At 43.1% G+C, this 12,196-nt stretch overlaps 1 protein-coding gene across 2 annotated transcripts in view; it reads right to left on the reverse strand.

Moving 5' to 3' along the window:
- Positions 1-5,896: 5,896 nt before the first annotated feature.
- Positions 5,897-12,196, reverse strand: part of RNPEPL1 (arginyl aminopeptidase like 1) — a 32,666-nt gene continuing 26,366 nt past the window's right edge. The window contains exons 8-11 of one of the 2 annotated variants that reach the window (XM_084638809.1): positions 11,032-11,140; positions 9,848-10,075; positions 9,504-9,646; positions 5,897-8,699 (exon numbers count right to left, since the gene is read on the reverse strand). In XM_084638809.1, the coding sequence (XP_084494935.1) occupies positions 8,427-8,699; positions 9,504-9,646; positions 9,848-10,075; positions 11,032-11,140 (753 nt within the window). In that variant the 3' untranslated portion in view covers positions 5,897-8,426. Of the gene's footprint in view, positions 8,700-9,388; positions 9,647-9,847; positions 10,076-11,031; positions 11,141-12,196 lie in introns of both variants that reach the window. The other variant, XR_014712947.1, reaches the window with a different exon arrangement.

The following is a 12,196-nucleotide window of genomic DNA, read 5'->3' on the forward strand; positions in this document are numbered from 1 at the left end:
GTGGCGAGGGACAGGCAGCAGGGAGAGGAGAGAGATTGCCCTTCCCTGTTTGTTGCAGGAGCTGCAGGCTCCCTAAGACTGTTGGAGCAGAGCTGTATATAGCATGAAGGAGGTGGATATCCACATTGCAAATAAGCTACACAAGGTGTTTGACCAATACAAGAGTCTCTGAGCGGTTCATCGACCAGCGCACAGGGTGGGATGAGAGACGCCCTCAAATCTGACCACTGATTTGGCTAACTGCAACCAGTGAATTGCAGGTACCCTTTGGATTAATGAGCTTGTGTTGCCAGATGTCTCTGTCCTTAGTCACACAAAGTCCTTCAAAGTCCTAGTAAAGACACTTAACATATGCTAATAAATCTGGAAACATATGCTAATAAATCTTGAAAATGATTCAGTTCTAAAATCTGGCTCATCCTTCAGTTGCAATGAGACTGTAAGGTTCTAGAGAGGATCACCCCCAGCTGGTATTTCAGGCTCAGCTTGGGAAGTTGGAAGTGGAATCTCCAAATCAGTGAGGCAAAGACGACAAGGTTCATGCTGGCCCCAGGCTCCCCTGAAAAACACATCATCCGAGAAAAAACACAAAGCTGAACGATTCGTGCATCTGTAAAGAAATAACTGCGTGCACTCTCCACGCACAGGGTTTATTTAATAAAGCTATCAATGTTCACGCCTGCTGCCTTCAAACTCCCCAGTCTACTTGGAGACGGTTGTAACTCAGTGCAGTGCAGCTGGGGAGAGCTTTCCCTACAGCTGTTTCTACCTTAATTTTCCTCTGATGCTATGCTACACCACCACTCACTCCTTGGGAGGTACAACCATTACAGACTTCACCAACAGCACATTTCAGATTTTTTTCTAGCTGCTCTCACACTGTCTTGAAACAAGAATGAAGATTTTTAAAAAGCCAAAAACTCTACCCACTACTTACTTTAGGAATCAGGTAACCATGAAACTGGACATCCCCATGGACCCCTGTTGGTGTGATGTTGGCAGGGAGAATTATAGGTTAAAACAACCAGCGAAATCCCATGCTAACTGCCACTTTTGCACTAACCTAACTGCCAAACGTTAAATGGCCCAGCCTTCAGCTCTGATGAGAAATACATTTTAAATTCAAGGGGGTAGCTGTGTTAGTCTGAATCTGTAAAAGCGGCAAAGAGTCCTGTGACACCTTATAGACTAACAGACGTAGTGGAGCATAAGCTTTCGTGGGTGAAAGCCCAGTACCTTGCCTCTGGCAGTTTCTAATATCCGATGTTTCATAATTGCTTGGGATGGTTCTAGACTATTCTCAGTGGTAGAAGAGGACAGGACAAGGAGTAATGGTCTCAAGTTGCAGTGGGGGAGGTTTAGGTTGGATATTAGGAAACAGTATTTCACCAGGAGGGTGGTGAAGCACTGGGATGGGTTACCTAGGGAGGTGGTGGAATCTCCCTCCGCAGAGGTTTTTAAGGTCAGGCTTGACAAAGCCCTGGCTGGGATGATTTAGTTGGGGATTGGTCCTGCTTTGAGCAGGGGGTTGGACTAGATGACCTCCTGAGGTCCCTTCCGACCCTGATATTCTATGATAAGGCAGCACAAAAAATTCCCGATAGAGTTGGAAGAATATCTTTCAAGATAATCAGCTGACCCCATGGAGCATGAAACCCAATGGTCACCATTTAACTGGCAAAATATTATTGGGCTCAAATTATCCCTCTTCATTTTAAACCTTCCCACAGCACACTCAATCTTGCCCTTAATTTTCTCCCCAGAAACGTTACAGCTGGCAGATCCAGCACAGCCAGCCCTGTCAATGTCACCGGCTGTTCCAGTCCTGGCAGTCTCTAGGGTGAAAGCTCTCCCATTTACCAGAGTGAGATGAGCTTTTTCATTCAGCAGTCCATGACATTGAGCGGCTCCTCTGGGTCATCGCTCTCCAAGTGGCAGCTGATCTGTTCCCTCACAAACTGCTCCATCGCCTCCCAGTTACAGGAAATCCTCTCATGTCGCCCTGGGCTGATTTCCATGAGGAATGTGAAGGCATTGTACAGCTTCAAAAAATCCAAAGAAGTTTAAAAGCTATTATTGGCAGAATTACAGTGGTATCTTATTGCAATAGGAACTGGCACCAAGTAGGCAGCTGCATAACAGACTTTTACTGGGTAAAAGCGTAACCTAACATTGCCGTCCCCAAAAAGGTTTATTTGGTATGACATTCCCTCACTACTCACACTAATTCCTGAATGGCAAATTGATACTCACAGGCTTCTACCAGCTGGGCTATCTCCCATAGCACTCCAGTGCAGGGTTAGAGTATTCCACACCACGGCCATGCTGTGCACCACTTTGGAAGCTCTGCTTTCAGATAATTGAAAAGCTGATGAATAACCCTCCAGGGCCTGAATGCAAGATCACCTCAATCACAAATGGTACCAAGGCTAACCCCCAATACTTCAGAAAAGAGTCTGAGTGTCTCATGATGGAAGCGCAGACCAACTGAACATGAGTCTCACTAGTTCAAGCAGTGACATAAGACAAAGCAAGAAGATGCTGGAGCTCAGATGTGGAGTGCACCTAATATTGTCAAATGTACATTCACATGCAATGTAATGAACAAGTTATAACAAAAGAATACCACTATGTACATCATGTAGGATGCAGCTGTAATGAACTTTAAACTGAAGGGTAGTTCAGTCGTATTATTTGAAAGCACCAGGACCTCAACAAGGAAGCTGTTCTTCAAAGACAAAGGCTTGAATTAAAATGTAAACTCCTCTTTGGCAAACCTTGGGATTCTACCACAGCAGCTGCTCGACACACCTTGATGCAAACACTAAAATCACAATTCATGAAAACCTTGTGTGACCAGGGGAATCACGTACCACAAACAGGAAAGAAAGCTGGGTTGTTAAGGAAATTGTCTGGATATTTGAAACTGTAGAACAACAAGGGAGACTTTACCCTTGAGGAGAATAAACCTAGTACAGAATCCTGTACCCAGAGCCTTCCACCACTTCTATAGACTCTTCCAGCAGGGCTAGAAACCATTGGTCAAAGCAATTTCCAAAGACAATGGCACAGATCACATTTGAGGTACCTTTATTTATCATTAAATGGAGATCGACAAGCTGTGGTGACAAAAAAAATAAAAAAGCATGGATCTCCTTATTTATAATGATCAATACATTTCTTTCCCCATCAACTGTAAAGAATCACAAAAGCAAGAAATCCAGAAATAAAGGTGCCAACCCATCCATACCTCACCTTTATTAAACCATATAAACTATGAACCCCTGCAGAGTGACCCTTACCGTGGGACCTTCCCGGTGCTTGTAGATTACACTCATACCCTTTAACCTTATTCTGATTCAGTGTTTAACAAAATGCCAAGGCAACATTATTGGGTGATCAGAAGTCGGTAACTTCAGAGCCAAGGTCTCACCAGGTGAGATGGCCCTTTAAGGGAGTTCAATCTTAACTCCCATCTCTGACTAATTCGCTCCCCCCCTCGTGATGGGTCTGTGGCCAGAGATAGGTGATAGCCATCAGATCACCAGGGCCTCAGATCCAAGCCCAACAAGAAGCTTGGTTAGGAAGAGAGAGACCTGCTGGGAGCTGGCAGTGTCCTGCAGGAGACTCGAGATTGGAAGAATGAAGCAGTAACTGCAGGCACCCTATCAGGTGTATCAGCCTTTACTCTAGCAAGTTGGAAAGTGTATTCAGGTGCCCAGTTACTGTGCTGACAACTCAAACAACAGGACGTGTTTAATCTGAGTAAGAACAATAAAACAGGTTTTGGAGATGGTTCAGAATATACAATCAACTAGCACTCTTGAGACTGCTACTGGAATATGCATCTAGTTCTGGTGCCCACACTTCTAAAAGGATGTTGAAAAACTGGGGAAGGGTCCACAAAAGAACTACAAGAATGTTTTGCGATCTGGAAAACATGCCCTACAGTGAGCAACTTAAGATGCTCAATCTATTTAGTTTATTCATGAGAAGGTTAAGAGGTGACTTGATCACAATCTACAAATACCTGCATGGGGAAGAGATTTCTGGCAGTAGATGGCTCTTTCATTTGGCAGAAAAAGGCAGAGTGTGAATCAAGGGGCTGGAAGCTAAAGCTAGACAAATTCAGTCTAGAAATCAGGCACAATTTCTTTTTTTAGCAATGAAGGTAATTAACAGTTGGAACAACTTATCTAGGAACAAAATGGATTCTCCTGATTTAAAGACTTTAGAAAGACATTCACTCCATCATTTAAAAGATGCACTATAGTTCAAACAGAAGTTATGGGCTTAATGAACCTCACCCCGTGATTTCTTCTATGACCTGTGTTATGCAGGAAGTCAGACTAGATGATCATAATGGTTTCTTCTGGCCTTAAAATACATGGAGAGAGACATGTAAAACAAGTATCACTAGATTTATAAAGGATTTAAAATGTCAGAGCAGGAGGCGGCCTGAAGGATTTTCTTACTTTGTATCAGCAAAAGGAAAGCTGACCTGCCACAAACGTATTTTCATTTTTTCTGATCCCTTTGCAATAAACAGAAATGCACCCCGAGTTCATAGAGGGATCCTGAGCCCCTGGATAATGGAATATACAATATTTTTACCAAAAATTTCACCGTGAGCTTTTGAACAATTGAGACAGAGGACAATTCTCATGAAAATAATCTCTTCATAAGATTTCACAGAGATCAGGGTGGAAACACCAACCCAAATCTTCCATTCTTTATTCAGGAAAAAGATCTATTGGTTTTGAGGAGTGTATCCTTCCCATCTATGCACTTATATCGACTGGATTTTGTAGCCAATGGGTTAAACTACAGGTTTAAAGTTAGCTTTTACGTAGGATATAGGTATAAAGCAGTTATGCAAGGTCCATACCTCTAAGACATTAACTTTAGCATTTAGCATTTAGGTTTTAGCATAAGTAAGTTGACCAACAGTGACTCAAAGTCACAAGATGACATAGGATATAATTTTGCAATACGCAATTCTGCTGAAATTCCAAATAAAACGCTCACAGGTAACCACAAGAAGTCAGATGATGCAAGTTTGGGTATTTCAGGATAGGAACATCAGCAGATGTTGCTAATAGTAACTAACTGACGTATAGCTAATAAGTTTGAGCTAATAAATATACTAACCTATAGAACAAGGACACTGCAATATTATTAGTGTGAGAAAGTTAGTTATGGGCAAAGGAGGCCAAACATTTTTATGAATATTCAAGGCAGCCACCAGACCCTATAACAGGGCTAACCATGGCCTAGACCATCGAGACCTTAACCATTGGAATAGTTTGGCATGCCAGAGAGAGGAAAGGACCCTCACAGACCACCACTAGTCTCCCTACTCCTAGGTCTACACAAGGATTGTGTGAGCATGCCTAGGACATGACGCTGGACATAAAATTAATATTGCATTACTGTTACAATCTTGTTTGGATCAGATCTTGTGTGTGTTTACTAACCCTGTTAATAAAACAAATGAAAGCTTAGAACATTTTTGCTTAAGTGTGACTGTTGCAACCATGCATTTCGGGGTTTCCAATTTAACTGTAATTCTAATTAATTCTGGGCCTGGCCTAGGAATTCAAACCTGTCAAACCTCAGAGTATTAATTTGTCAATTGGGGATTATTAAATTATTAATATACAATAAATAGATTAGGCAACAATTTCAATATACTGTAATATAATAGATAACATTTACCTTAGACTGTGGACGTTTCCCTCTCTTGGAGGCTCATGCCATGTTTTTGCCAGACTGTCTGCCATAGCTTCTAAAATCCAGGCATGTGGTACATCTTTTCAGCAAATAACAAAACAAAGACAACACACCCTCCTTGTTCTCCCATCTGTTTATAACATTCCACCAATTTTCCTTAAAAAATGCACAGCATTTGGATGGGCACAAAGAACAAAAATAGTCACCCTACATTAAGATTTGAAAAATTCTTGTTTAGTCTATTTCCCACAGATTACTTCTGCACTTCCCACACAATTGTGCGTCTTTCTCTCACGCACCCTATTCCCCACTCCTCTTTCCAGCCAAGATCCTTTGTCTTGCTTCCTCTCAAGTTAACAGTACAAAGCTCACTGATATCTGGCAGGAACAGGGTAAGGCAGACAGCAGAAAAGTTAGACACGTCACAAAGCTTAGTTTAATTTGATATTTAATCATAATTAATTGTGAATCATCAATGTAAATTAAAAAATTTCCACCAGGGTCATATACATTCTCCCGCAAAATAAAATGCTGCAAAACCGAGGCCTGGTGCTGCAAATGAGGCTAGTGGTCACTGGTTTTAGCCAGGCTGTCATTGTCGGCAGTGGTGTCCAGGATATTCAGCGCCAACAATGGCGATAAAGGAAGCGGAAAGGTCAATTTGCATAAATCAGCGTAACACGGTAACAATGAACAAAAGGAAAGAGAATTGTATGGAAAACCCCACTGAACAAAAAAAGGTTAACCCCATTAAAAGAGCAAAGAACACAGCCTGGAGATGTCAAGCTCCCAAATGCTGATGGTACATTTTGGAAAGGACTGTAGTACTATGCAGGCCTGAGTTCATTATTGCTTTATCCCAGTTTGGCCCAGGCTAAGGTGAATGTGAAATCCAACTTCATTTAAGGCCAGAAAAATAGGTCAATAACAGCACCTAAATCCCCATCAGTACATGAGTGTAAACTGATTTCATTTGGAGTAATATCCCCCAAGTTTCCTTTCTTGCCAGTGCTATGTACATCTTCACAGCAGTGCTAAAACGTCTGTCAGAACAAATGATGTTACCTGGAAAACACGGGGGAAGTCACTAGAGCGGGCATGTCTAACAGGCACTTAGTAACAGCCCCTCTTAGAAAACATAGGCAGACGTATTTTAAAAACACTCTCTCGTCCGAAAAAGGCAGCTTCCAGCTCAGTTCTCCTTTAGCTGAGCATACTCCAAAGCTTTCACTGTTTACTCAAGCTAGTTTACTTGCTACAATGCTACATCAGTTCCAAGAGAGCCGCAGGGCACCCGCAGAGAGGCACTGAGAGACTGCCCACATTTTAGAATAGAAAAAGTTCTTTAGAATCCCCACTGTATTGCCTGTGTTGTGTCATTTATTAGGGCTGCACTAGCGATTCCCAAAGGATGCCCCATGTGTTTATTTCTGATGAGCAACTACACCACCACTTTGCCCACAGGGAATGGACAGTGGAGATTCTCTCTCTCTTTTTTTTTTTTTTTGCTAGTAACAGTCAGGTGTGCCTAGCTTGCGAACCTGGGGAAGCACTCTGGGTATATGCCTTGGCACTGCACGGCCATTAGGAGTCAGGGAACAGACTTGAGTAAAGTGGGGTTCAGGCTCCAGCGTTTTGCATCCAGAGAAAGGTTGCTTCCCTCATCCCTCTAACAGACTGTTATTCAGATCGGGGGGGAATATACAATAGATTTTTAGCATGGTCACCATCTCCATGGTTGTCTTGCAGGTCCAGTGCACGCAGATGATTTTTTTAAATTAAATAAAAGGTCCCATTTATTATTCGCAAAGGCAAGTAAGTAGGAAGAACACAGGCCATTTGAAGGATGCAGATGCTCTACATGCCAGGAAATTAGCGAGGGTTGACGCTGGGCTTGTCAAAGGAGTTTAAGGGATTTAGGTTTCCAACTTCCATTGAAATTCAATGGCATTTGTGCACTGAACTCCATTAGGCCCCTTTGAAAATCCCAATCTGTTTGCTCATCATTCCTAATCAGTGCAAAGGGAACACAGAAGGCAGAGTTGAGTTAATGGGGAGGATTTTAAATCCTCCATGAGATTTCTATGCTCTCCATATGTATCCATCTGGAAGAAATCCAGGTGCTGTTTTAAACTAGATTCTCAATTATATAAGCATTAGTTCTCCACCTTCCAAGTCCCACGTTTGTGTCTCAGGAAGGAGCACAAGCAGAAACCATATTCGCCACCACTTCAAATTCTAAAAAGTCCTTTCTTTACAGAGCTCTGACCCAAATCCCAATCATCCTGCTTCTTGATCCTCCTGGCGACACACACACACCCCGACACACACCACACACACACACACAGAGCACCTCAGATTACTCAACAAACCCATCCATAAGAGCCCCCAAAAAGAGAACTATCCACTTGCAGAGGGGAAACAACTCCATGAAGTCCCTGTCCATGATGCAATGAATCAAAATATCCATCCCACAGTAGTTCCCGCTTGCATCGGAAAGAGATCCCTGAAACTTGGCAGCGTCACTGTGTTGGGCACTTGAAGGCACATTTGCTTTGTGTCTGGGGATTTTAAAAACATCCAGTTACAGAAGACGGCAGCTGCAGGGCTGAGGAAAAGGAGGCAATGCATTTTATTTTTCTTCTGTTCCTGTCCCCGCTCTTGAAGCGTTGTGCCTGGCATGAGATGGTGATCTAAGCAGACACGTTACAATCCCTGAGTGAAATGGCACTGTTAGCGGCCTCTGAGGGCTTGTCCTCAAGCACCAGAGTTGGTGTGTCTGTGGCAACTGCTGTAGTGTCTGTGGTGGGAAGAGGATTCAAGCCCTGTGTCAAAATCTGCTGAATGGTTTTCCGCAAGTTCGGGTGCAGCTGGTTCTGGGTCTGGTAGAAAACTTCTAAGGCAAAGGACTTCAGGGTGCCAGTACAGAGGTCCTCATAAAGTGGAATTGTGTACATTCGAGACATCTACAATAAAAATAAAACTGGATAACACATAATACATATAAAGGTTAAGAGACTCAACTATGCAAAGAATACACCGGACAGTTCTCCATGACCTGTCCTCCAAGATCAGAGGCAGTTACTATATTTCTTCAAACTCTCTCTTTGGTAAGACTTTTAGCAAATTACTTTAGATCAGGTCAACCTGAAGCCAGATTGGTATCAGTAAGACAACAGGCTTTTCTTTGAATGTCTGTCTAAGAATCGTTAATTCCACTACTCGTGCACAAAAAATAGCTCAAACAGCAGGCCAAGGGGAAAAGACACGGTGATGAAACGCATCAGCTTTACACTTCTGCTCAATCCAGTAATGAACGAATGGAGTCTGATAGGCCTCAACTTAGTCTATGGACATTTATCCACTGGACAACAAAACTATCACAGATTGGCATGGGTTGCAGTCTCTGCTCTAGAGGGCCCAGGCCTGGAAAAGAAGGACAAGACTGAGGTGGGCAGAGCTAGGCTAGGGGTGGGGAGCCAGACTAGAATAGTACAGACTATGCTTAGGGAAGTCAGATTATGTCCTAGCCAATCCTTCATCACAGAAGGAAGGCGTTGAACAGAAATATGGCCAGGGCAATGTTGTGTTCCCTTACTTGCAGCCATCCCCACCCACTAGCAGGTGAACCAAGCTCAGCCCCTTCGCAACACACCTGATCTATACTTGGCCAAGAAGCAGAAGTTCCAAGGTCTCTTTCACGTCGCATGTCTCATGCACATGTCTCATGCACTGAGAGGTGCAGTGCTGTTTAATCCAGCAGTTAGTACCTGGTATTCCAAGAAGAGTCGGACTTTGTAAAAATCTGGGTAATAGTCGTTTCGGACTACGATCTGCAACCAGCGGATACGGATCTCTGCATTCATGGCGTCCAGCTGAGAGGAGTAACATTCTGAAAGCTTTTTTATCACCTCTAAAGAGAACATATACACAAAGAGAGAGTTTGTTACTAGGAGATATTTTGCCAAGTTTGAAAGAAATTACAAAAAAGCGGATGAAAAACATTAACCAGGGGTGAGGGGCTATGTGTTAAGCGAGCAAAGTAAGCGATAACATTATTTCCTTCACTGTTTGTACCAGAAACACTTGCCCACTGCTTTGCTGCAGTACTCACCAGGAGGCAACGGTGACCCATCCAGCAATCTGTCCAAAAAAAGCACAGTTTGGAACGGTCTCCAGTTAGTGATGTCAACACTGCTAGCAGCAGCAACGGCATCAAGAGGCTCAGTGGTCCAGAGTTTGAAGAGTGTCTCCACTGGTCTGATCAGACTGGATCCCTGAGATAAGTCTGGCTCAGCTAATGGAGGTCCTGTAGCATTGAGCCAACGTTCAAACTCCAGTCCTGGAATGAGGAGCACCGAAAGGGTCAAGCAGGAGTCTCTGCAGCTGACTTGACTGTCTCAAGGCCCAGGACTGCTTCAAGCATAGTTAAAAAAAGTTCTATCAATAGCAATTGGATCAACTTCTAATGGTAGCAATACAGCAGGGAGCAAGATCCTAATAGTGACCCTACCAGTCTTAGCTATTTTCTCTGCACTATATAGCATTTATCGGGTTAGGTTGTTGTTGGCTCCCTTCCAACTGTAACACTTCTCTGTCTAATTCTAACCCTGATGCTATCTAGTGCTTAGTCACTATGGTGATGGTAACTCAAAATACCCAAGATGATGATGTTGAGATAGACAGAAAGAAAGATGAGGCAACTTGAATCCAACTTTCTCTCAGACTCCCCTTCATGCACGTCACTTTCTCGGCAATTTTAAGACCTCAGTTCTGACAAAGACTCAAGTAGAGATTAAAACGCAGGTAAGAACTGGGGGAGAGCTTCAGCTCTGTAGAAAGGGGGACAGGTGACTGCCCCACTAGTGGGAATGTAAGTGATTTCAGATTTATTCCCACTATCAAAGGAAAGATGAAAATAACCTCCTATAATACACAGAGCCCTGCAAACCCATTTGTAGAATCAATGGCAGGATACAGAAAGGCATTTATACATGAACTTCAGGGAAGTATACAGGCTGCAGCTTCATAGTGAGAGAAATTATCTAAATTCCACTTTTATTTTAATTATAGAAAACATTTCTTTTCTATCCTCTTTCTCTAGCTTTGATGACTGACATTACAAGCAGAGTGACAATGGCATGAATCACGTTTCTAATGGTTTGAATGCCAAAGATGAATCAGTAAGGAAGTTTCATTTTCTTCAGATCCAGCATTTCCCTATACACCCTCTAATCCCAGCCTAGGCTGTTCCTTTCAAAAGTCTATGCTTAAACAAAGAAACTCTCTCTTTCCCACCTGCTTTGTTGTCAACACTTTGCTCTTTCAGTTCTGGAAAAAAATTCAGGAAGGAATCCAAAAGATCTTGGGCTACAACGCTGGTGAACTTGTATTTCTCAATGTACGCCTGAAACAGAGTGAAAGAGTGAATTATGGTTAGGAAGACACAGAGTTTGTGGAAGAATCAAGGAGCCTGATGTGAAAATACAGAGATGGGAGAGTGAGAACAGCTATTGGAAAGGGGTTCTGGTACGAAAGGAAAGCAAAGAGGAGGGGAGATCTGTACGAGAAGCTAGGTAAGGGAAGCACCATTGTATGCAGAAAAATGGTGCAGTCACAGAAAGGTTCCAAGGTCAGTACAAACTGCGCTAAGCAAGAGCCCTGCCACACTGAAGTATCAGTGGAAGGAGGGGAAGGTTTCAACACATTCACACTTGTGAAAATTAGAACACAACTGACCAACTGACCACCAAGGTATTCACCAACTGGGTATGGATTACAGGAGACGTACAGATGTCTCTGTACATGCTTGATGTATTAAGGAGAGAAAGAGGATGAGTCAGAAGATACTGAGAGAAAGAGAGCATAGTGAGGTGACACCAATGTGCAAGTAAAGGAGAGAAAAGTCAAGAAAAGAGCAAATGAGCTTTGTTGTCAGTTTTTAAAAACACAATGCAGTAGAAGACCTCAATTTATACAGCATATGCTACAGTGCCACAGGATACCAAGGCTTCCCCATCTATAATAAAAAGTGCTCTGTCCAAGAAGTCCTGATCATTGGGTTTGCTAGTCACACATGCGAAAACCACCAGAAACTAGGGACTCTCAGTAGCAAACTGAAGGTAATCCCAGTGATACCTAAACGATTCCATGCAGGGTTTTCCATGGATTTGAAGCCCTAAACAACGAGTTACAAAGATATCTGATTGTCAGAGCACTATTAATTAAGTCATTGGCAATCACAGGACACCCTTTCAGCCTGCAGCTGGAGATGGACAGGAGCCTGTCCCCGTTCAGTTAGGAGGTAACCCAGGAGACACTTCTCTCTTGTGGTGTCTTGTCAGAATTAGAGTGATGGCATGATTATTCTTCTGCTGTCTCAGACCTAAATGCCTCCTAGCCTCTCCTCACATAGGCCATGTCTACACTACCACTTATGGTGGCAAAAGGTACGCTGCCCAGG

This window comes from Lepidochelys olivacea, assembly GCF_965140295.1.
Source record: "Lepidochelys olivacea isolate rLepOli2 genome assembly, chromosome: 9".
In the NCBI taxonomy this organism is placed as follows: domain Eukaryota; kingdom Metazoa; phylum Chordata; order Testudines; family Cheloniidae; genus Lepidochelys; species Lepidochelys olivacea.